Below are 25,577 nucleotides of genomic sequence, written 5' to 3'. Positions count from 1 at the left end.
GTACAAGATTTGAGATGTCATGTTAAAGCTGTACAAGACATTGGTGAGACTGCATATCGAATACTGTGTGTATTTCTGGTTACCTGGCTGTAAGAAGGATGTCATTAAGCTGGAAAGAGTGCAGAAAAGGTTCCCAATTATGTTACCGGGACTGAAAGGGAGAGACTGGATAGGCTGGGACTTTTATCCCTGGAATATAGGCGGCTGAGGGGTGACCTTATAGAGGTATGTAAAATCATGAGGAGCATCGATAAGGTAAATTGCCACAGTCTTTTTCCCAGGATAGGCTTAAAGTGAGAGGGGGAAGATTTAGAAGGGAACTGACAGGCAACTTTTTCACACAGAGGGTGGTTGGTATATGGAATGAGCTGCCAGAGGAAGTGGTAGAGGAAGGTACAACTACAAAGTTGAAAAGACATGTAAACAAGTACATAGATAAGAAAAGTTTCGGGAGATGTGGGCCAAACACAGGGAAATGGGACTAGCTCAAGTAGACAACTTGGTCAACATGGACAGGTTGAGCTGAAGGGCCTGTTTCCAGGCTGCAAAACTCTGTGACTCTATTGTTATGCAGTCCATTGACTATTTATAATAATATACAACTGTAAACATTCAATCTCACTACAAGCTAAACATAGCATCTCTGAAATTTCTACTTCAGGCATTAATGATTTCAGTGAATCACCTCATTATGTAGGTCTCATTCATATATTGTGCCTTTCTACGCAACAGTTGCATTAACAAAATTATTCTACTGAATTTGAATACGTTGTATTACACAATTTGGATCATGATTTGTCTACCACTCTACATAAACTGTAACACGGGGACTAATAACTATCAATAATTACATGGTTCCAATTATATTGTATTTGGTACATTATTGGATACCAGGAAGTGAGTTGCAACATTCTCTACTTTGGTTGCTTTTAATGACTCTCCATCTTTGTGTCTCTGCTTTCACACCATCTTGCATCCTGACTCCCTCTTTGACTCTTTGACATATAGCCACTTCCCTCTTTCCTGCTGTCCCTTTTGAAGTTACAAAGTCAGCTCCCCTGAGTTTCCCTTTCTGGGTCGTCTCCAAGTCTTTCATCTCTGCCGTGCCTGTTCTCAGGCTATCCTACAGCATTCTGACTTTGCTGCATTTGACTGCCATTAATAAGCCCATACCTGCTGTGACATCTCTCACAGGATTTTCAAAGCTTTGGACCTGCTGTCACATTGCAATGCAGTCTACCCTGAAAGTTTCCAAGCTGCTCTGCACTAGAGTCAATCCAGGCCGCAATGCCATAACCAGTGGGTCTTCCAGACACTGAGTTCTCCCCTGAATTTGTGCAGTCTAATCTTCTCTGTCAATATCGTCTGTGCCAGACTCAATGGGCATTATCACACTGCAGCACCTCATGCAGAGCCCCTTGCTTCTAATCTTGCTTATGGACTCTTGTGGTGGCACAGTTGTGGTCCTGAAACTGGCTCTCCATGCTCTTCAGACATCTTACTGACTCCTGATTTGAATTGCTTGCCATCAGCTTGTGAATGGTTCCATTGGCCTGAGATTGCCACATCACTGTCCAAGTGATGCCTTTGAGTCAAGCTACCCATAGTGGGCTGTCTTCCTCTGGCCCCGGACTCTGAACGTCTTTTCCACTGTGTCACCACCCTGGTCTAATTCTCTGATCGGCTTGTAACTTTTCTTTGCAGGTCAGTTTCTTAACCTCATTTGGTAGGAGCTTCTGTTACTGCCGTCCTCTGTCCTAATCTTTCACTCCCATCAATGATCAGCCAAGAGACCAAAGGCCTGTAGCAAAGTAGACATACGTCCAGCTCTTACCATCAGACACACAAGCAGCTAGCACTGCAAATCCATGACTCTTGAAGAATGTTCTCACTATTCTCTTTGTGCCTCTTGAAGGTAAATCCTTTGTTAGTATTACCCACTCTCTAAAGATTCCACATTCCCATTCTATGTGCTTCATCACAGGCCTTTTGTCTGTGTCATGCAACTTTCTTTCAGGCTTCTTAGTGCACAACATTTACATTCTTTGGCCACAATGCAGTCTTCCCTCCTCCCAGGAATGTCTTAAGTTAAACTGCTTGGCTCTCGTTTCAGTCTCTGCTTTGTCTGATGAACTATCATCAAAGTCCAACTGTGTTGGTACCTGTTTATCACCACTTGCCCTTGATAATCAGACCTGCCTTCTGGAGAGGGATGCTTGCATTTACTACACTCTTGTTCCAGATTGTATTTTGTCTCACAGTCCCAGAAAATTTCATAGCTTTTTATCTTTATTCATTGTTTCTTAAGATCGGCACTTAGTTGGCAAGACCAGCATTCAGTGCTGAACCCTAATTACCCTTGAGAAGTTGGTGGTGAGCTACTTTCTTGAACCAGTGCTGTTGGGAGGGTGGGTTCCAGGATTTAGAGCCAATGACCATGAAGGAATGATGAAATGTTTACAAGTCAGGATGGCATAACATGGAAGGGAACCTGAAGGTGGTGGTGGTTTCCATGTGTCTGCTGCCGTTGTCCTTCGTCTGATAGGGATTTTGGAGGTACTGTCAGTGCAGCCTGGGTGAGTAACCACAGTGCATGTTGTTGATGGTACACACTGTAACCACTGGGTATCTGTAGTGTGGTGAATGAATGGTGCAAAGGAAAAACTGCTGGCAAAACTCTTGTGGGTCAGGCAGCATCTGTGGAGGCAAAGGAATAGCCGGTATTACAGATAGAGACCCTTCATCAGGGTAGGGTGCTGGATGGGTACAAAACAAGCAGATTACTTAGTCCTGGGTGGAGTCGAGTTTCTTCAGTGATGGCATTGCACTCATCCAGACAAGTAGAAATATCCTTTCACACTCCTGACTTGTGCCTTGTAGATGGTGAATAGGACCTGGGGGTGAAAGGAAGTGAGTCACTCACTGCAGGATATCCAGCCTCTGACCTGCTCTTACAGTCACAGGGTTTATGTGATAGGTCCACTTGAGTTTCTGGTCAATGGTGAACTCAGGATGTTGATGGTAGGGGACACAGGGATGGCAACACCATTGAATTTCCAAAAGCAGATGATGAGACACTCTTTTGTTGGAAAAGGACGTCGCCTTTTGTTGCATGAATGTTACATGTGACTTGTCAACCCATACCTGAATGTTGACTAGGTCATGGGCCGCTTCATTTGCTGAGGAGTTGCAGATGGAATTAAACATTGTGCAATCATCACCAAACAACCCCATTTCTGACTATCAAAATGTTCCATGCCTTCCTGTGGTCTGTTAGTGCCTGTCAATTGAATGCTTGGCACCTCTCAAGCCCATCAGACCAGAGAGTCACAGACCAGTGGTCTGTTCCAATGGAGCCAGTACATCTGGAAGTTTGAGTGGTTTCTGAAGCCTAATCCTATGATCCTTTCAAAAACACTGTCCCTCAACATGAATGATTTGATCCAATCTATTCCCATGGTTGCTTGTGCATGCTCATAACCCATAACTACATTTGACAACTGGACCCACAAACAAATCTGTTGAAGGAACTCAGTGGGTCAAGCAGCATCTGTGGGGGGAAAGGAATTGTTGATGCTTCGGGTCGAAGCCCTACATCAGGGCTCTTTCCGCAGTGATCACTCTCTCCGTGATTTCTTCAGGGATCACTCTCTCCATAACCTGGACCTAACTGGACCCATCTGCCTCCACTATTGACCCAACTGTTTACTTCCCCCAAGGCCCTTCCTGCACATGTGACCAACACTGGTTTGCTCCACCTCGAGGGAAATGGTTGAGGTGTTTCAGATACACATTTTGGCCTTTGACAGATCAGCTTGCTGCATTCTAATAGTTGCTTCCATTATCAACAAAGTGGCCTTAAATGTCTTTCATCGCTCTCCAGGGGTATGCAATGGATCCTATTCAGCATTCCAGTTTCCAGCTCCACTTTATGTGTTTCAACCATGGGAATGGTGTCCCTGTGGGATTGTTCTGTAACCTTGGCCCCTTCTGTCAAGCCCATATGAGGGGCAATCATCTTTTCTGGCAAATAGCCTCTTGGGACTTGCTCCTCAGGCCATCTTGAACAGGTATTCTAAGGCCGATGGCTCCCATAATGTGCATGGCAAGGCTTCTCATTTTTTGAAAGCCATGTGGCTTGTTGCCTTCCCAGCCTTGGCACTCACATGACCTACTTGTTTCCAACTGAACCCACCTGTGGTGTCCACACAAATTGGCCACAAGGAAGACCATGCCACCATTGCCATCTCTGTGGTCTTATTTCCCACCTGAACTTTGGAATCATGCCTCTCATTTTTAAGGACCATTTTCATTCTGGCACCTATTCAATCTACCTCCGGAACCATATATTCACTGTGAACCCTCTCTTTCACCAGTCCACTCACCACCAATCCTGATGCCCAATCTAAAGAGGTCTGGAAATTGCACCTTTTTGCAAGTATCTTTAGCCGGAAACATCTGTTTCCTCAGTTCCCAGACTGCAATATCAAACCTGCAGTGTTCAAAAATCCTCAACAGTGCCATATCAAAATGTCCCTTCCAAGGTTTTCTCATATTCCGCCTGTAGTTTACAAACCAAAAGCATGAACATTGAATTCTCCGATTTCTGGTGACCTGTCCCTCTTTTTCTCTCTCCTGATCTACTCAGTTCCTCCTACCACCCATCCCAAACCCACCCCCATCCCTAGCCCCCGATCATCCTGTTACTTTCCCCTCCTCCATCCACTCCGCCTGCCCATCACCCACACACTCCTCCTACTGGATCCCCTTCCCCTAGTTCCCATCTGCCCACCCCACCTCCCTTATTTGGTTCTTCTTCACCTTCCGTTCCATTGTATGCGGCCCTTTGTCGCCTACCATCTCCCAGCCTCTGTCGTTACTTCCACTCTTCTCCATTTGCCTATCACTCCTCCTCCCCTGATCTACCTTTCACCTGCCTGCTCTTGCTCCACCCCTTCCCCTCACCTCTTTATACTGGCTATCTGCCCTCTATCTTTCAGTCCAGATGAAGGGTCTCAAGCCAAAATGTCGACTGTCCATTTCCCTCCACAGATGCTGCCTGACCCACTAAGTTTCTCTTCATTACAGACCATGTTGGTAGCATGTGGCACCAACAGGCTTATCAGCATCTCATTGGTCTCCAGTCCCACCAGCATCTCTTTTGTCCCACATATTTCCCCATTTCTCTGTTCTGTGTCCTCCCCGTGGGAACTTAACAATATCATTTTTGCTCAGGACCACTTCCAGTAATTCCATATGCAGGGCCAGTGGCTGAGTCTGCTTCTACCTCACAGCCCACTTCCTGCCATCTGCTACTTGGAGAACTCTGTAACCCATTTGCTTTACACTTTATCTCTGTCCTGCTTCTCCCTCAAACAGCAGCATCCCATCCCCATGGTCAATATGCTGTTGCTGCTTACTAATAGAGGTGGAGCTATCGACAGCAGATCCTTACTGAAGGCGTAGATTCTTAACAAATGCTCTGTTAAAATAGTCTATCAAAGTCACATCACATGGTACACTCACATTTTACACACTACACTTTCAATTAATTTTCATCATTAGCAAGGAAAGTGGGTCTGGAGTCCCAGTTCTGCACCGTCATGCCTCCGACCTCTCTGTAGCCACTCACCAGCTATAGTCAAGCATTTCAAACTAAGTAGAAGGTGACAGCTATGCCTTAGGATGGCCAACCCTTCATCTCTGTCCTGGATTCTCCAAGAATCGACAATTAATTCCTTGGAAGTGGTTGTCTGGAGTCCAGGAGGAAGAATCCTTTCGAAAAAGTCCAATGATTTGTTTTTTTTAAATTTTCTTTAAGCACCTTATGAATTATAAAAACATCAAAGTGAGTGTTATCTATTTGTAGAATACCTCAAAGGGCTGATTAACAAGCTGGGGCAGGGTAGATGAGAGTGATCATGTGATGAAACCTAAAACCCATGGTTTTAGGTACCCTGGATCTGACTTTGCTGACGGGCGTTTATAGCAGGTAATAGCGATGCAAGACTGATGCTGTTTTACACTCAGTTTCCTTGCAGCTTTCATTAATGGAATAGTTTCAGAGCTTATTCTGCACTATCACATAGGAGCAAACAAAATGGAGAAGCTACAGCCAGGATCTGATTGCTCTCTTCCCCGACACTAACATTAATGGTGTCAGGAGCACTACCTCCCAACTAATTGTGTATTTTGGAAAAACGTTGAGCATCAATTCATGCTCAGCATTGTATATTGTAATTTTATATGTATTTGTTTTGCCTCTGTACAGTCAGGAAGGAGGGTAGATTGTGGTGTAGTGGACTGGGCTGATTAAAGTGGTTGCATCCAGAGTGTCTGAAGCTGAAATACCTCGGCAGCTCTTGATTGGATTGCCATGATCCTTTTACACACTGCTGACATCTGTTATTACTACTTTAATATTGCTAATAAAATCTGGCGTGCATAGAGAGGAGGGAGCCAGATTTGTCTGGAAGTGCAGCACAGGTCTACCCAGTGCAGAGTTGCACTGTGAGAACTTCTGCAGTGTAAACTCCTACCATCAGGGCAACCAGGAAGTTGAGCGAGTCAGGCTGATTGATCCACACAATATCGTCCTCCGTTAGTGGGCAGTTGCGTGGCGATCTGTCAACAGTAACAGCAAACCCATCGAAATAATGTGCATGTAATGGCCTAGAAATTCATCTCTGGTCGATAGCATTAAGCACACTGTATAACTAAAACAGTATGTGGTAATCAAGAATGAATTACAGAGATGTTGTCTAGAGTCATAGAGAATCATAGAGTCATTCAGCAGGGAAACAGGCCCTTCAGCCTACCGAGTCCATGCTGACCAGCGGCCACCTAGATACAATAATCCTGCACTAATCCATTCTTTTATTTTTTCCACATTTCCATCAACGTCCCCCAGATTCTACCCCTTACCTATGCACTAGGGCCAATTTACAGTGGCCAATTAACCTCCCAACCCACATGTGTTTGGGATGTGAGAGGAAACTGGAGCACCTGGAGGAAACCCACATGGTCACAGGTCAGGATTGAACCCAGGTCACTGGACCTGTGAGGTGGCAGCTTTCCCAGCCGTGTCACTGGGCCACCCCTAAGGTCACCCCCAGCACTTCTATCTCACACTACCCAATAGGAATAAAGTGATAGGCAATTTAGTTTCACTTTCATGACATTATGACTTTGTCTCATCCATCATTATACCCTTTGGCCTAACGTTGATACATGTCAAGCAGTGCAAAGTGATTCATTCTCACTTCCAGTGGCTCTTTGCACTGGAATGTGTCCACTGCTTTAGGTTCAATGGAAATAGAAAAAAATTCAGGAGAGACATATAAAAAGAATATAAGAACCGACATCACATCATGACTGATCTGATCTTGACCTCAGCTCCCCACTGCTGCCTGTTCCCATAACCCTGGACTCCCCTATAGTCCAAAGATCTGCCTTAAATATATTCAATAACTCAGCATCCACAGCTCTCTGGAGTAGGAAATACCAAACAGTTATAACCTAGTGAGAGAAAAAAATCTATCCTAAAAGGGTGACCCTCTGTTCTAAAGCTATGTCTTCATTTCTAGATGCCCCCACCAAGCAAAATATCTTCAAAGCATCTATTTAGTCTCCTCAGGATCGTATATGCTTTAGTAAGATTATCTGCTATTTTTCTACACGGCAATCTACTGAACCTCTCCTCATAAGACACCCCCTTTTTTCAAATCATCTAGCAGCTCTCTACACTGCCTCCAAGGCAGGCCAATACTTTCTTAAATAAACAAGGCAGGCCAATACTTTCTTAAATAAGGTGACCAAAACTGTATGCAGTACTCTGGGTAACAGCTCCCAAAGTGCTCCCAACTCAGAACTCATTAAGTATACCCTAGGCCCAGGAGTTTTGAGCCTAGATTTCCTGGTCTTACATTATATGAGTACACAAAGATTATCTTTTAATTGAGACACTCTGCCCGGAGATCTAACCAGGGAAATACAAGCTATTATATAAAAGAGAGGTGATTGACATAAATTTGATGCCATTGACACATAAGGCGGCTACGCGGCACTGATTACTAAAGTGGCAAGTCTGTCGTTGTTCATTCCCATGACATTTTTCTTCATTGCACATTGCTTCCTCGTAAATTTTCCAGAAACCTATCAGTTGTTGCAAAAACCTGACAAAGCCAGCTCTTCCAAGTACAAATTTAACATTCCAAATTTTCACGTACACCCATTTACAGCTGCAGAAATGAAAACAAACAGTATTTAATGGTGTGGAAGTCAGTGGTGCGTCTGGTTACAAAAACAGGCCATTTGGCCCAACTGGTCCATGCTGGTGTTTATGTCCCACATGATCTTCCTCTAAACTTGTTTCATCACATTCCACCAGCCTAACCTATTCCATTATCCGTCATGTCTCCATCTAGTTTTCCCTTAAATGCGTAAAGGTTGATCAGCTCAACTGCTTCAGAGTTTCCAACAGTTTCAGAGTCAACAATCCATGCTGGATTTGTTAGAGATCATTTGGACCTACTTTTGGCCTCCTCATGTGGAAACACTTCCACTACATCCAAGAATAAGGATCCCTCAAGTTACAGTACTGCAGATTCTGTAGTGTCAGGCCTCTGCTCAATGGGTCAGATCATCCAGCTGCTCTTGCTCCTGGGGTCTCAGGCATCCCTCTCAGACACTCTCAGATTCTCTAGACTTTAACTCAGTCACTCCCAGAGTCTCTGGCTTTCTTCTCACCCTCAGGGTCTCTGCTCTTGATCGCTGTTCCTGGGTCACCCCCCCCTTGATCATTTTTCCCGGGTTACTCCCTTTGATCGCTTTTCCTGGGTCACTCCCCTCAATCACTGTTCCCAGGGTTTCCACCCACAACTGAGTTCTCAGGGTGTCTGGCCCCACTCACTGTTCCCAGGGTCTCTGCCCACAATCATGTTCCCAGGGTCTCCACCTCCATTCATTGTTCCCAGTGTCCCTGCCTTTGATCACTGTTCCCAGGGTCGGTGCCCTCGACCACTGTTCCCAGAGTCTCTGCTCTTAGTCACTGTTCCCAAGATCTCTGGGCTCCATCTCAGCTATTCCTGGATCCCTCTCCTCCCTCTTGGTCACATCCAGGCTTGCCATCTGCAGAGCCCAGACTCACCTGTTTCTGCAGCACATCCCCAATCCACGGATTGAACAATGGACTTCAGTGCACCAAGGGGTGTGCCTTGTGAAATTAAAAGTTACTAAGATAAAACATTCCACAGAAATGTAGTACTGGCACATATTAAGTGCTTCTAAGTACAAAAAAGTATTTTTTCAACATGAACATGCTTACTGATATTTGCAAATTATTCCAACAAAAAGAGAAAAAATATAGGAGCAGGAGAAGGCCATCGAGTCCATTTAGCCTGCCTGACCATTCAACGCAATCATGTTTGATGCTCTATCTCAGCATCAGAACATAGAAAATCTAAGTAACAACTTTTCCACAGTTTGGTTTATTTTGTACACAACTCATCTGCAATTTTTTGAAGTTCATCCCATAATTTAGTTCGTGTTTTACTTGATAAGAATAAATCATCGTAACCTCCAGGGGTGTGGTGGACAAATGCATTATGGAATGTGGTACTGAGCCATGGACGCAACAGAGCCATTTGGGGTTTGCTGGCATTGCAACAGCATTAACATTTCAACAGCACTGTATTGGTTGGGAAGAACTCTGAGGCATGAAGGTGTATGAAAGATGCCAAGTACGTGCATGACTTGTTTCCTTAAGTCTATGTTGAAGTAGCTGACATCTCATGAAGAAGTGATGAGAGGATAGTGGTGTGTGCATCATGAAGATAATATTTCCTCAAATGTTCCAGAGCAATGATGGGAAGCTTTCAAATGTTCCTAAGCTGTGCAGGAAGGCCATTATTTGTGTTTTGGAAGGGGTAAAATCCCAGTATTGGACCAAAATGATTGGAATCCTCATTTTATCGAAGATCTCAGTTTCTTGGAATCTTATTCTATTCAGTCAAGGGCAGCATCTGATCTGCAACCACGCACCCCCCCCCCCCAACTCCACCCACCAGTCCTGATAAGTAACTCATTGATACTCAGGGAGCAAGCTTGACCTCAGGGAGAAGGGAGATGTAGTAAAATATAAGGAGGCTACCAATACAAGCACACTCTATTTTGCTGAGCTAACTGGTCATTTATTGCATGTTGATAATAATATTTAAAAGTATCATAGAGTAGGAATCCCTCTGAACTAATTGGGGATTGTTGACCTGGCTGGTATCTATTCCTGAATCAATATCCAGGGGCCCAGAATATTGGGTTGGAGACATGAGTTTGAGTCCCAGTACAGCAACTGGGGAATTTAAATTCAAATGAATCATCCTGGAATTAAAAAAATGCTAATGTCAGTAATGCTGACCTTAGAACTACTGGACTGTCAAAAAAAACAATCAGGTTCACCAGGATTCCTCAGGGAAGGAAATCTGCCATCCTTACCCAGACTGGCCTATAGGTGACTCCAGACCATCGCAATTTGGTTTCTTTTAATTGTCCCTCCAAGGTGGCTGAGCAAATCACTTAGCTCTGGGAAAGTCAGGGATTAGCAATAAATGCTGGCCTCTCCAGGAAATGAATAACTATAAAATTATCAATTGATAAATATCAAAAAATATCAACATCAATAAAGCAAGTTATCTGGTCATAATCTTCCAGTTTGTGGGATCTTGTTGTGCACAGTTGGCTGCTGTGTTTTCTACTTTACAAAAGTGGTTACTACAGTATACTACGTTACAGAGTCAATCTGATGCTAGATGTACACTATTTAATTTGCAAGCCCATATATCACATTCATTTGTGTAACAGTAGTTGGTGTTCTTTGCAACTGAAAAATAATGCACAGCAAGTATCTTCTTTCTTTTGGTATTTTGAACAATTTGATTTGATTTCTTGCAGAACTTCAGCAATAATGCTCTTACTGGTAGGTCACAGAATCTTCTGAGAAGCATCTTCTGAGTCATCTGATGATTAATAGATGAAGATTAATAGAAAGAAGGTGTCTTACAACCAGACCTATTGCTCTGCTGAGTCTCCCTTATAAATCAGCAATATGTCTATGTTTAAAAAATGCTTTAGTTTATTATCATTTCAAGATCTTGGAAAAAATTCAAAGCAAAATACTGCAGATGCTAGAAGCCTGGAGAAGCATCAATTCTTTATTAAAAATGGGTAATCCTATGGGATTACACACATTGGCAGTACCACAAGGAACTAGCGACAGATGCAAACACACATGAGCCCCAAAATTCTTGATCGCTGGTGATTTTGTGCTCTGACCTTGGACTCCTTATGAAGTCAAGCAAAAGAGTTACCACCTTCTAACAGTTAAACTGAAAAAGTTATCCACTAAACCTGTGCCAGTTTAGTCATGGTGCAGAATTTACAGCCCCATTTTACTTGAATGGCTGCGAAGGAGAGAGGTAAAGTTGCAAGTAATATGCACTTTATTGAATTAATTGGATTTCATTTATTTGGTTTTACTATACAGGCCATGCTCAAATAATAAATAGGTTCCGTTTCTACAGACGTCCATTAGTTAATTTTGTCTGTGTCGGAAAAACACAGAAAAATCACCGGTCTCAGATGAAAATTCAAATTTGAAAATACAAATTGATAATCCCTTCAACTACGTAACAGGGACCAAGTGAATTTGAAGAACTATTGGATTCAGAAAAGGGCAGCTGATGAAAAATATATTTGAGCATATCAGACAAGATGTTTGTAGTTGGCTTAATGTCCTTCTATGATACTGGTTCAACAGTAACAACCAATATGAGAACAATTGTATCAGAATGGGCTGCAAAATTCTTTTATATATGAAGTAACCCATTCTGTTCCACTATAGAAATAAACACAATCTTCCCAAAATAAACGTTCCTCATTTTAGTCACATGCAGAATCTTCAAAGTAAATCTTTTGATTTCTATGAATTTTGGGATAAATCCTGAGGAAACTTGACAGATCATAAACCTATAGAGCCATTCAGCATGGAATCAGACTTTTCCGTTTACCTTGTCTCTGCCAGCAATAAGATACCTATCTATAGTAATCCCATTCTTTAGCACTCAACCCATTACCTTCAATGCCATGATGTTTCAAGTGTTGATCAAAATACTTTTTTAAATGTTGTGAAAGTACCTGCCTCCACCACCCACTCAGTTCCAGATTCCAATCACCCTTCCACACCTCCCCACTAAACCTCCTACCCCTCAGCATAAGCGTACACCCTCTGGTTATAGACACCTCTGATAAGGGGAGATGTTTCTCACTATCCACTCTATGCCCCTCATAATTTTGCACACCTGTCTTTATTAGTTAACATAACAAAGGAGCATTTTAAATACTAAAGAGAAGCTTTCACACGATAGCACAACTTAAAGCCATGGGTTTTAGAATGAATCTGTTAGAATTCTATAGTAAAACACAGAATTTGCAATAAATCCTGTCAAAATCCACTGGTGCTGGAATAAATCCCAAAGAAACTCCTGCAGGGTTTGGATATAAATTTTGTGAGATACTGTAAGGCAACTTTCAAACTATGCCCTTGTTCTCCAATTAATTTTACAAGGTAAGATTACGAGAGGGATATCATTAAATTGTCCTGTCTGTTTTCTTTGTGCTTTAGTCTTACATGGAGGATCACTTAAGAAACAAAAACCGTCTGGTGAAAGAATGGGAAGCTCTGAGCGCCTACCAGGCGGAGCCGAACAACAGCAGCATCGCAGACAGAGAGGAGAACGAAAAGAAGAACAGAACTCAACTGGTGGTGCCATGTAGGTTAAGTTCTTGAAAATCAAAAGATGCTGGAAATCTGAACCAAAAACAGAAAGCAAAGGAAACACTCAGCAGGTCAGGTAGCCAAATAGGAAAGAAAAGCAGAATTAGCGTTTCAGGAGGAGGACCTTTTATCAGAACTGTGACAGAGAGAAGAACGTTAGTTTTAAGTTGAAGTAGGGGGAGATGTGGATAGGATTAATGTCTCCCAGTGGGAGAAGATCCGTGTTGTTGGATATTCATGACAAAGTTGTAAGTGCAAAACCTTCTTACATAGATCCAGCGGTCAACATGGACTTACAAAAATGGAGTGGGTAGATGACTGAAGAAGAATAACTTGCAGGGTATTGGCAAAAGAGCAAGGAAATGGATCGCTCGATAAGGAGATAGCATGCACTTGATTGGCTAAATTGGAAGGGGAAAGAGCTCCAAAGTGACTTGATGAGAAATTTGTCCTTGGCTGTTTGCACTAAACCTGCCAAACAGTAGTGGATGTGCTTTGTACTGTGCTTCCAAAAATCACTTACACTTGCATCAGAAGTGAAATATTTTTCACTTAGTACTACTGACCAAGAATCTTTAAAATGTAATACCTAAGTGGAAGCTGAGGTTCAGTTATACTTGTTTGATGTGATGGTTTGGCTGTTTATACCAGATACCTGGTGGTTGGAGACTTGTCCACTCACCAGCAAACAGTGCTGCACAAACCCATAACTTCCCAACTACTCACTTTTTTCCCCAACATGCTTGACTCTCAGGCAAGACTTTAAGTATCCCGCTATTACTTTAATTCAAAAACAAGCTATTTAATGCTGAGAATTTTTTCCATAATTTTCCATATTTCTTTACCACATGGAAGACCACCAGCCCATCAGGTCTATACTAGCTTACAAACCCATTACCCCACCAATTTTCCCCATAACCCATTCTCTCCATGATATCTGCAATTCTACCTCCCAGTTAAAGGGAATTTACAATGGTCAATTAACCTACAAACCCACACAATTTGAGGATATGGGAGGAAACTGGAGAAAAATGGAGCACCGGGGGAAAACCCACGCGGTCACAGGGAGAACACCAAAACTCCACACAGAGCACCAGATTGAAACTGGAATACTGGAGCTGTGAGGCAGTTGTTTTACTGGCTGTTCTGCAATGACTATGCCACTCCTTGCCATTAATCAATGTGGATTAAAGTCATGTTCGATCGTCAATGTTCCCTTTCTTTCCCCTTCACTGCAAAGCACAGCATTATTCCTCCTCTCTGACAAGAAAAGTGACCTATGGTTATTTGGGAAAGAAAGCAGCTACAAAATGCCCAAGTAATTTGGTATTTTGGAGTTGGTACTGGTTTATTATCTGTTTAAATAACCATGGAATTGAAGCTAGGAGGACAAGTTACAATCAGATCAGTCATTGGTATTAGTATTGGTATTGGTTTATTATTGTCACTTGTACTGAGGTACAGTGAAAAACTTGTCTTGCATACTGATTGTACAGGTCAATTCATTACACAGTGCAGTTACGTTGGGTTAGTACAGAGTGCATTGATGTAGTACAGGTAAAAACAATAACAGTACACAGTAAAGTGTCGCAGCCACAGAGAAAGTGCAGTGCAATAAGGTGCAAGGTCACAACAAGGTAGATCGTGAGGTCATAGTCCATCTCATCATATAAGGAAACTGTTCAATAGTCTTATCACAGTGGGGTAGAAGCTTTCCTTAAGTCTGGTGGTACGTGCCCTCAGTTATCGAGAGGCTGAGTGGCTCATTCCTCCTCCTAAATTCATACTTTTGAACGAGTCACTCTGAGCCAGATCAATGGTTTGGGTAGTTGGCCTTTTGATGTCTGGTTTACTCACTTGATTGGAGTGATTACAATATGGTTTGCACAGTTTGCCAGAGTTTCACACAAAGTGCTAAAGCCATCATGAGTTGCATTGTAATGCTGATGCTGTACTTGCTAAGGAGACGAATGGACGTGTCATTTATGCTCAAAGCGATGGAGGAGCATTCATTTGAAATCTTGTCAGCAAATCGCAATGCAGCAATTGATTAAGCTTTTTAGTGCAGTTAGTGCTGGCACCTCTCAGCTCCAAGGACCCAGATTTGATCCTGATCTCAGGTACTGCCCTTACAGAATTTGCACATTCTCTCCCATCACTGTGTGAGTTTGTGTGCCTCGTTTTCCTCCCGCCATCAAAAGTCAGGCTGGTAGGTTAATCAACCACTGTAAATTATAGGTGAATAGCAAAAAGAATCAAAGGGGAGCTAATAGGTATGTATGAGAGATAGTAAGTTGCAGGTGTTCGTAGAAATAATGAGAATGGGACCAATGGGATTGCTCCCTGGGAGCTGGCATAGACCTGATGTGCCAAATGGCCTTCTCTTGTATCACTTATAAGTATATCACCCTCTCCTGCCAGTTGAAAGTTAAATGACAGGTGTGCACATTGAGTGCCCTGGAAGTAAAAGTGAATCAACACCAAGTTAATTCCTGAGATGAGAAGGATTTCTTGTGAAGACAGATTGACCAAGATTGGGCCATGTTCCCTGGTGTTTGAGAGAATGAGAATTGATCAAAATCGAGCAACAATTTGAAAAATGATGCTTCAGAAATGACTTAGCACTCATCTACTTATTGCTGCACTGCAGTGAACTCGATGCCTTCATTCTGGTTGCGAGAGGGGAAAATCATCCAGAGTTAATGTTTTTGATTGACATCCTGCTGGAAACACACAAGGGCAGGACTGTGGTCAAGGAGCCTGACACTGATGTGAAGAATGGTGCCTAAATGAGGGTCACAAGGCCCAGCGCCCGTAAAAATGAGTCCCAAATCAACGAGGAACAAGCAAGAAAAAGGAGTGAAAACTGAATGATAATGAGGAGGCAGGAAATCTATATAGTGGTAAGAAGCCTTCCTAAATGTTGAGCTGACATATTTTTCCTTTCTGCAGATGATCACTCCAGAATAACACTCAAAGCTGAATTGAGTCACTCAAACTCGGACTACATCAACGCAAGCCCAATAGTAAGTACTTCACATCATCGAACATTGGCCGGCTTTGCTTGCCTACAGTGAGTGTACTTGGGAAGCAAATTTATCACACTAGTCATCATTTTGACCTTCACCATTTTAGCTGGGTGAAAGATATAGCCACTCATTATTGATGGACGTGACTCAAGTGGCTCTATAACTGACAGGTCCTCTGCCCTGCCTGTTTATTATCTAAGTGGTTAAGATGGAAATGCCTGAGATAAGATGGAAATGTCTGAAGGGTACATATCATCCTGTCCAAGACATTTGGCCAATCGTGTCAGCAGTTTCCCAGTATAAGCTATAACCCAATAAGTAATCCACCAGCAAGTCAAGAGAGTCTGGGTTCAAATCCTCACTCCAGACTCTATCCTGACATTCCACTGCAGGACCGAGGGAGTATCTTACTGTCTGACGTCTGGATGGGATGTTAAACCAATCCCCCATCTGTACTAATAAAAACAAAAAGTACTGCAAATTCTCAGCAGGTCAGATAGCATCTGTGCTGGAAAACATTTCAGGTCAATAACCTATCAACAAGAAAAGTGGGTGTAAACAAAAAAAATTCCACACAGAGTTGGGGAGTTATTCCCTGTGGCCTAATCAATCGTTATTAAAAAATAAAAGAATAATTTGCAGGATTATGGGTAAAGAGTGGGGAAATGGGGCTGATGGTTTGAGAATGGACTCATGGACTCAGTGGGCCAAATGGCCCCCTTCTGTGCTGCAATGGTTCTATGTGTTGGACAATCAACATTTCTAAATCAGTTTATTGGTCATTATCACATTAGTATGCATGTGTGCCTACTGTGTACAAATAAAACATAGAACAGTACAGGCCCTTCAGCCCACGATGGTGTGCTGACATTTTATCCTGCTCTTATATCTATCTAATCTATCTAACCCTTCCCTCCCACATAGCCCTCCATTTTTCTATCATTCAGGTGTCTATCTAAGAGTCTTTTAAATGTCCCTAATGTATCTGCCCCCACAACCTCTGCTGGCAGTGCGTTCCACGGATCCACCACTCTCTGTGTAAAAAAACTTACCTCTGACATCCCCCTTATACCTTCCTCCAAATCACCTTAAAATTATGCCCCCTCATGTTAGCTATTTTCGCCCTGGGAAAAAGTCTCTGACTGTCCACATGCCTCATCATCTTGTACACCTCTATCTAGTCACCTCTCATCTTCTCTCCAAAGAGAAAATCCCTACCTCACTCAACCTATCCTCATAAGACATGCTCTCCAATCCAAGCAGCATCCTGGTAAATCTCCTCTGCACCCTCTCCAAAGCTTCCACATCCTTCTATAATGAGGCAACCAGAACTGAAGACAATACTCCAAGTGTGGTCTGACCAGAGTTCTATAGAGCTGAAACATTACCTCGCAGCTCTTGAACTCAATACCCTGACTAATGAGGGCCAACACACTATACGCCTTCTTACAACCCTATCGACCTGCGCGGCAACCTTGAGGGATCTATGGACGTGGACCCCAAGATCCCTCTGTTCCTCCATACTGCTAGAAGTCCTGCCATTAACTTTGTATTCTGCCTTCAAATTCGATCTTCCATGGGCTGCCGCATTTCCTACTATAGAACAGCGATTACAGTTCAGGAGTACTTTGTTGGCTCGATGCCCTCTGGAGTGTTGTGAGAGGCCATCGAAGAACAAGTCTCTCCTTTAAGGGAGCTACCCAGTTAGTTGCAAACTCCTGCCCTTTCCCTGTAACCCTACTTTTTTTTCCTTTTGAAAATCTTTTTTTCCTATCTTTTGAAAGTTACTTTTGAATCTGCTACCAGCAGATGTGAAGGCAGGGTAGATGGAACTGCTGCTGTGATGATTCATAAATTCAGAGCATGGATACAGACTCTTTGGCCTACCAAATCCACACTGAACATTAACCACCCATTTACACTAATCCTACACTAAACCCATTTTATATTCTACCACAAGATATGGAAACACGAAAGACAAAACTGTAATCCCACACTACCAGTGAAAATGACTGTCAGACATATTGCTGTTGTAGCTAGAGTTTTCCAAACCAATGTTCTTTTTAAAAGGATTCGTAACGCTTAAAAACGTGGTGATGAAATAAGTGTTTTCACTGAAAGACTCTGGGAGCAAATCACCTCTTGTCAGTATATTTGGCAGTAAAGTATCCGCAAGTGCAAAACGGAAACTCTACTTTGCACACTGACAGCTTTCCAACCAATCTCAGGCAGACTGGAGCTATACCCCACCCATCCACCACCAACCAAAGCTAACTGATCCACTTCAATGCACACGTGAGTCCAACTGCTGATCTGATCATTGAGCTATGCGCCTTTGTATGCATTGTCGTTGCAAAGTAATTGTGCACTAAATGTCAATTTAATTGGTTTTTGATTTGAAAATGAAATCCAAAAGAAGTATTTTAATGGTAGTTTGGGATACAAATATGTCTCAGCTGGTAATGCTCTCATTTCTTGAGTCAGAAGCTTGTGGGTTCAAGTACTTTTCCAAGGACTTGAGCTGACCATCAAGTACAATAATGCTGTACTGTTGTGATGCCTTCTTCTGAATAACTATTGGACGAAGGCCATATCAGCTCTCTCAGAAGAACATAAAAGGTCAACTGGTCCTATCCAAAGAGGAGCATTGTTTTGGACATTAAAACACATAACTTGCTCTTCAACATCTTGCTTCTTGTGGGAGATTGCTATGTACAAATTAGCAGCTGAGTCTCCTAAATGACAACAGTGACTACATGTTATAAAGTGCTTCATTAGCTGCAGAGGGCTTTGGGATGACCTAAAGCGACAAACAGTGTTCTGAAAATGCAAGTCTTACTTTTGACATAGTCTCACATTGACCATTGCTCATTCATGCACATTACAGGATGCCTCACAGTTTTTGCTGAAGCTTTATTTTTCATAGGGTGAAATACGTGAGGAATAGTGCTGATGGAGAATAAATAAATTTTATTTTGTTAAGACTATAATGAAATAAAATTATAGTTGAAATTAGCATTCTCTCAGGCTTGATCTAATATTCCATTGCACCTTTAGCAGTTTAAATCCTCCAAAAGCTGCTGATGAGAAGTCACCCCACAATCAGAATGCTTTGCCTGTTACCGCCATGCTGCTTTGATGCTCATCAGTTGCTAAAAAGAATGTTTGCCATTTGATCCTTTGAGATTATTTGCCAGAAGAGAGCTTTTGTAGGGACCTTCTTGGGATGTACCATCCCTTTAGCTCTGTTGGCCTTAAACACCAATGGCTGTGCATGTGAATATAAGTGGCTTCATATGAGTGGCGTGTGGTAAATATCCTGCCTTCTCTCTGTGATTAGAATTACATTCTCAGCACCAAATGAACTGAAGCAAGTCAGTCGGTTTAACTAGTCCATGCTGCACATGAACCTACTCTCAGTTTTTCATCCAGCCCATAATTTTCTCGTCATAGAATTGCATAAAAACAGGCCCTTCGGACCACCATGTCCAGGCCAACCATCAAGTACCTATCGATACTAATCCCATTTTAGGTAAACTGTCCCCCTCTGTCCCTTTTCACTCTCCACCTGATCTACCCAGTTCCTCCTACACCCACTCAACTCCCCATCACCCTATTTCTTTCCCCTCCTCCATCCACTCCCTCTGCCCACCACCCACACACCCCTTCCACTGGGTCTGCTCCCCTACTGTTCCCATCTGCCCTCCCCACCTCCCTTTATTCCAAGCTCCACCTTCCTTTCCTATCAGATTCCATCATCTGCAGCCCTTTGTCACCCCCACCTCTCACCTCCCAGCCTCTGTCGCTATTTCCCCTCTTCCTTCCTCCATCTGCCTGTCACCTCTCCTCACCTGGATCCACCTATCACTTCGTCCACCTCTTCCCTTCACCTTTTAACACAGGCTACCTTCACTATATCTGTCAGTCTAGATGGAGGGTCTCATCCTGAAACATCAACTGTCCGTTTCCCTCAACAGATACTGCCTGACCCACTGAGTTCCTCCAGCATCTTGTTTGCTGATACTAATCCCACTAACCAGTTTGGCCCTTAGCTATATCTGTGTCTTGGTGACTCAAGTGCTCACCCAGGTATTTGTAAATGTTGTAAGAATACCTGCCTCCACTACTTCTCAGAGGTGCATTCCACATTGCAAACACCGTCTGGCTAAAATAAAGTTCCTGAGATCCCCTCTAAACTTCTTACTCCTCATCTTAAACCTATTTCCTTTAGTTTTAGATATCTCCGTTGTGGGGAAAGTTTCTCACTAACCTCCTATCTGTACTGCTCATAATTTTGTCTGCCTTTATTGGCTCCCTTTCCTGTGCATATCCAGCCTGCCCTCCAATACATCAATATCCTTCACCTTAACCTCTCCCCATGGCTTCATGCAGTGGATCTCATTCTAACCATGCTATCTCCACCTGAAATCTGTGGGTTTCTGTCTCGGTACCTCATCTGAACACATTCTTCTCACTGGAGTTTCCAGATTTTGTTGGCCAACTCTGAAATGGTCCAAAACATCATTCACAGATGATTTGGATCTTTTGTCCTTCTCTAATACTCCATCAAGAAGCAGCTTCTGCCTCCGAGGCTTAATCTACAAACTCACTCAGGAAAAACATGTCTGCATCTCCTTATTAATTCTATGACAGTCCTGCTCCCGATTTATTCATCTGCATTTTAATTTAGACTGTTGAAGCGATGCGTCAGCCTAAATTAAAATTTGATTATTATATCTCCACATCACATGATCCCTCTGAAAATAACTTGCGTGGCTGAGTTAGATTTTTATTCTAGTCTGTGATGCACGGGCATTTATCTAATAAAGTTCCCAGCAGAAACTAAAACAAGGGAGGAAACCTACGGAGATTGCATGCTACTCTGCTCAGATGTACACTCTGATGTTTCAGTTTTCCTCACAGGTGTTGTCTGTGTCTCAGTTAGTAACACTCCCTTCACTGATTCTGTAAGGTGTGTGGGTTCCGATCCTCCCCCAGTGACGTGAGCAGGATCTGAGCCTTAGAGTTGTAGGGACATACAACACAGAAACAGGCCTTTAAGCCCACCGACTACTCACCAATCATCAACCATTCATTTACACTAATCCTACCTTTACCCTATTTCATTCTTCACACATCCCTATCGACTTTCCCCCCCACCCCACCCCCCGCCCCAGATTCTACCACAATGAGAACTGATCTAATTGAGGCAGATAAGATTCTCAGAGGAATTTGAGCATAGAGGCTATTTCATCTGGCTCCATGCTCAAATGAGGTGAGAAATAGAGGGCATAGTCTCAGGATATGGGTTTGGCCATTCAGTACAGAGCTGAGGAGAAATTTCTTTGCGTATATCTTTGGAATTGCCTCCTTCAGATGACAATTACAATGTTTAAAAGACATTTGGACGGGTACATGAATAGGAAAGGCTAGAGGGATATGGGCCCAACATAGGCAAATGGGACTAACTCAGATGGACATTTACACTGCAGGGGAAATTACAGTGGCCAATTAACCTACCAACCCACACATTTTTGGGATGTGGGAGGAAACCAGAGCACCCAGAGGAAACCCACATGGTAGCAGAATCAGAGGGATCAGGATGCATCTTCCTCCTCGACCAAGGGACTGGAAGCTGACCCATTTTCCTGCACCTCATGACGCAAAGTACTGGAATGCTCACACTCACATCGCCCCCTGCATGTGAAGGAGGTACTGCACAGCAAGCTATACTGTACCTAGCAAGTAAAACACAATATGTTAGCCTTCTGTGCCTTGGCTATTCAAGTGCCTGTCTAAGCGTCTATTGAATATTGTGATTGTATCTGACTCCACCACCTCCTCTGGCAGCTCGTTCCAGATATCAACCACTCTCAATATGAATAACTTTCCCCTCTGATCCCCGCCTTCCTCTCACCATAAACCTATGCCCTTTTGTGTTAGATCCCCCCACCTTGAGAAAACAATTCTTGGTATCCACCCTGTCTATGCCTTTAATACTTTTATAAATCTCTATAAGTGCACCTCTCAGCCTTCTTTGCTTCAGTGAGAACAAGTCCAGGCTATCCAATCTCTCCTTATGACTAAGCCCCTCCAATCCAGGCAACATCTCTGTGCAAACACCTAGACTTCTCTTGTGTCCAAAAATGTATCATTATTGTCCTTGAATATCCTCAGTAACTGAGCATCCATGGTCATAAAGTCATAGAGTTATACTGCATGGAAAAAGGCCCTTCAGCCCAACTTGTCCTTACTGACCAAAATGTCCATCTGAGTTAGTCCCATTTGCCTGTGTTGGGCCCATATCCCTCTAGCCTTTTCTATTCACGTACCTGTCCAAATGTCTTTTAAACATTGTAATTGTCATCTGAAGGAGGCAATTCCAAAGGTATACACAAAGAAATTTCTCCTCAGCTCTGTACTGAATGGCCAAACCCATATCCTGAGACTATGCCCTCTATTTCTCATCTCATTTGAGCATGGAGCCAGATGAAATAGCCTCTATGCTCAAATTCCTCTTAGAATCTTATCTGCCTCAATGAGATCAGTTCTCATTCTCCGGAACTCCAATGAGTGTAGACACTATGTGCAGTGGGTCTCATTTTTGCCTCCCTGCATATTAGACACAAGGCTACAGGATGGAAGTGAGGAACGGGAATCTGGATGTCTTTCCTCTGTTCTGTCCATGGTGATTGTGTAGACTAAGCCTGTATTCTCTAGATTTTAGAACACTGAGAGGAGATCTTTTTAAAAATTTGGGAATGCTTATAGCACTCAACAGGATAAATGCATGGAAGATGTTTCCTCTAGCTGAGGAGACTAGAACCTGGGGCCACGGTCTCAGAGAAAGGGATGGGCTATGTCGAATGAGGTGAGGAAAAATTCCTTCACTCAGAGATTGGTGAATCTTTGGAACTCTCTATTGAATTCAAAATCAGCCATGATTGAATGGCAGAACAGACTTGATGGGCTGAATGGCCTAATTCTGCTCCTATATCTTATGGTCTCTAACCTGGAGAGCTGTGAAAGCTGGGTCATTGAATTCATCCAAAACCAAGATCAAAAGATTACTGGACGTTAATGGAATCAAGGGGATAGTGTTGGAAAGTGGGACTGAGATGGAAGATCAGCCATGATCTTAACGAATGCCAGAACAGTCTCAAGGACCCTACCCACGCTATTTCTAAATTCTTCAGTCAACAATCCAGCTGGAGGACATTCTAATCAGCATGATTCAGTACCCATTGAACCCCCATGGGAGATGTTGTTTTGAAACATGGAAATGAATTTGATTTCTAAATCTACAGCAGTTAAGTGTGCAACACATAATACTGCAGCATGCATCAGGAGATAATTGGTGAATTAATTGTAGAGCTAATTGGTCAACAGTGTCGTTGGGGCCCATTTGAGCTGGTGAGGTTAGCACTGACTCCTCTAAACCATGAGCACAATCAGCTGCTTGAGTAGCGAGGTTTACTTTCACCTACCAGAGGACTGCCAGTAATAGGCACGTAATGTAATTTTAACTTCGACGATCACTAGTTTTTTAAATTCCATTCTAAGGTGCCACTGAACTTCAAAGGTGGAGCAGAAACTTCTGTAGTCATACAGCATGGAAACAGGCCCCCCAGTCCACCGTGTCCTTGCCGCCCGGTGCACCTACCTCTGCTGATCTCATTTACCCGCATTACATGCAGCTTTGGCAATTCAAGTGCTTGTCTAGATGTTTCTGAAATGCCGTGAGCGTATCTGCCTCCACCAGCTCTTCAGGCAGCATATTCCAGATTATAACCATCCTCTGTGTGTAAATGTTCCCCCTCGATCCCCTCTAAACCTCTACTTCTCACCTTAAAGCTATTGTCTTAGACACACCAAATCTGGGAAAATTATTATAGCTATCTACCCCACGTATCCCCCTCACAATTTTATATACCCCTATCAGGTCACTGTTCAGCCTCCTCTGCCCCAGAGAAAACAAACCTAGACTATCCAGTCTCTCCTTATAAATGAAATGCTTCAATCCAGGCAACATCCTGGTGGCTCTGAGTTGGTGAAGGGGGTCAGGGCCTGAGCAGATACCCTGTGAGTATTGTATGGTACTGTGTCCACAGGAAGGGCTCGGAGTATATCCAGAACATTTGGGTGAGAAGCCATACCCACTACGGAGGAAGACAATGATATGAACCCTGGAAAGCGGGAAATATTGCAGGCATCGCAGCACCTGCAATGTTGCAACATCTGCCTGACCTGCTGAGTTCCTTCAGCATCTTGTTTTTTGCTGCATCTTCCAGAACCTGCAGTCTCTTGTGTCTCCAATGTTGCAGCCATGCAGCACTTCCATCAGCATCTGTTCAGAGGACAGGCTGACACAAGAGCACAATACTGCAGATGCTGGAAATCTGAACTCAAAACAGGAAGTGCTGGAAATGCTCAGCAGGCCAGGCTTTGGAACATATCAAAGATAAACTGACCCTAAAGTACAGACGGAGGAGACGAAAAGGATTATAGTACAAAGTGAAAGAGGGTGGCATTGGGGATCAATCTGAAGGAGCTATGATTGGAAGAAGGAGAATAATTATCTGAGTTCACCAGAAGGAAAAATTGTGTGCTGGAAATCTGAAAGAAATGGCTATTAAAAGGTGAGAACAGTTTAACATTTTGTCCAGAGTCGACAAAGCTTGGAGGAATTAGTGATGAAGAGAGACTTGGCATCGAACAGACTAAAATCGTGGGTCTGTAAAGAGAATCCATGAGAACAATTTGCCCCCACTCCAGTTCCACGGGTTCTGAGGGGGCTGATGATGCCAACGTGTGACCCACAGACTCTGCCACAGATAGGTCGGTGATCCTTGATATGGGCAGGTGAGTGGTTTGTTGAGGGGATATATTCCTGCTGCCATTTGCACTTGGCTTCTGTGTGCTTCTAATTAATGGACTCAAGGTTGTCAATGCGATTCTGGATGCTCCATCTCCATTTTCAGTGGTCATGGGCTAGGGATTCCCTGGAGTCAGTGGAGATGTAAAACTTTTTCAAAGAGGGTGTCAGCATATCTGTGAATCTTGTTCTCTGTCCACCTGATAATTTCTTGCCGTAACAGAGCTCAGAATAGAGTGATTGTTTTGGAAGACTGGCATGGGGATAATATGGCCTGCCCAACGGAGTTGACTGAACATAACAAGGGCCTCAGTGTTGAGGGTGTTGACCTGGGAAAGGAAGCTGACACTGGTTCACTTAGTGATACAAGGGACTGCAGAAGCTGGAGGAACTGATTGGGTCAGGCAGCATCTGTGGAGGGAACTGAACAGTCGATGTTTTGGACCAAGACCCTTCATCACCTGGGTAGTCTACAACCTGATGACTTGAATATTGAATTCTCTAATTTCAGGTAACCTGTTCCCCCTCTGTCCCTTTTCTCTTTTCTCTGTTTTCCTGATCTACTCAGTTCCTCCTACACCCACCCCACCCCACCTCAGCCCCCCAGCCCCCCATCACCCAGTTTCTTTCCCCCCCCTCCACCAACTCCATCTGCCCATCACCCACACACTCCTCCCACTGGGTCCCCTCTCCTCACTGTTCCCATCTGCCCTCCCCACCTCCCTTAATTGGTTCAATGCTCCACCTTCCTGTCCTATCAGGTTCCATCATCTGCAGCCCTTTGTCGCCTCCACCTATCACCTCCCAGCTTCTGTCACTATTTCCACTCTTCCCTCCTTCATTG

At 43.4% G+C, this 25,577-nt stretch overlaps 1 protein-coding gene across 2 annotated transcripts in view; it reads left to right on the top strand.

Annotated features, from left to right (window-relative positions):
- The window catches only part of ptprn2 (protein tyrosine phosphatase receptor type N2), a 771,544-nt gene that overhangs the window by 692,334 nt on the left and 53,633 nt on the right, over positions 1 to 25,577 (top strand). For both annotated transcript variants that reach the window (XM_052016228.1, XM_052016227.1), the window contains exons 15-16: positions 12,677 to 12,824; positions 15,782 to 15,855. In XM_052016228.1, the coding sequence (XP_051872188.1) occupies positions 12,677 to 12,824; positions 15,782 to 15,855 (222 nt within the window). The remainder of the gene's footprint in view (positions 1 to 12,676; positions 12,825 to 15,781; positions 15,856 to 25,577) is intronic.

The sequence above is a fragment of the Pristis pectinata genome, chromosome 5 (assembly GCF_009764475.1).
Source record: "Pristis pectinata isolate sPriPec2 chromosome 5, sPriPec2.1.pri, whole genome shotgun sequence".
In the NCBI taxonomy this organism is placed as follows: Eukaryota; Metazoa; Chordata; class Chondrichthyes; order Rhinopristiformes; family Pristidae; genus Pristis; species Pristis pectinata.
Note: the sequence above shows the minus strand (reverse complement) of the source record. Positions and strands in the feature narration are given on the sequence as shown.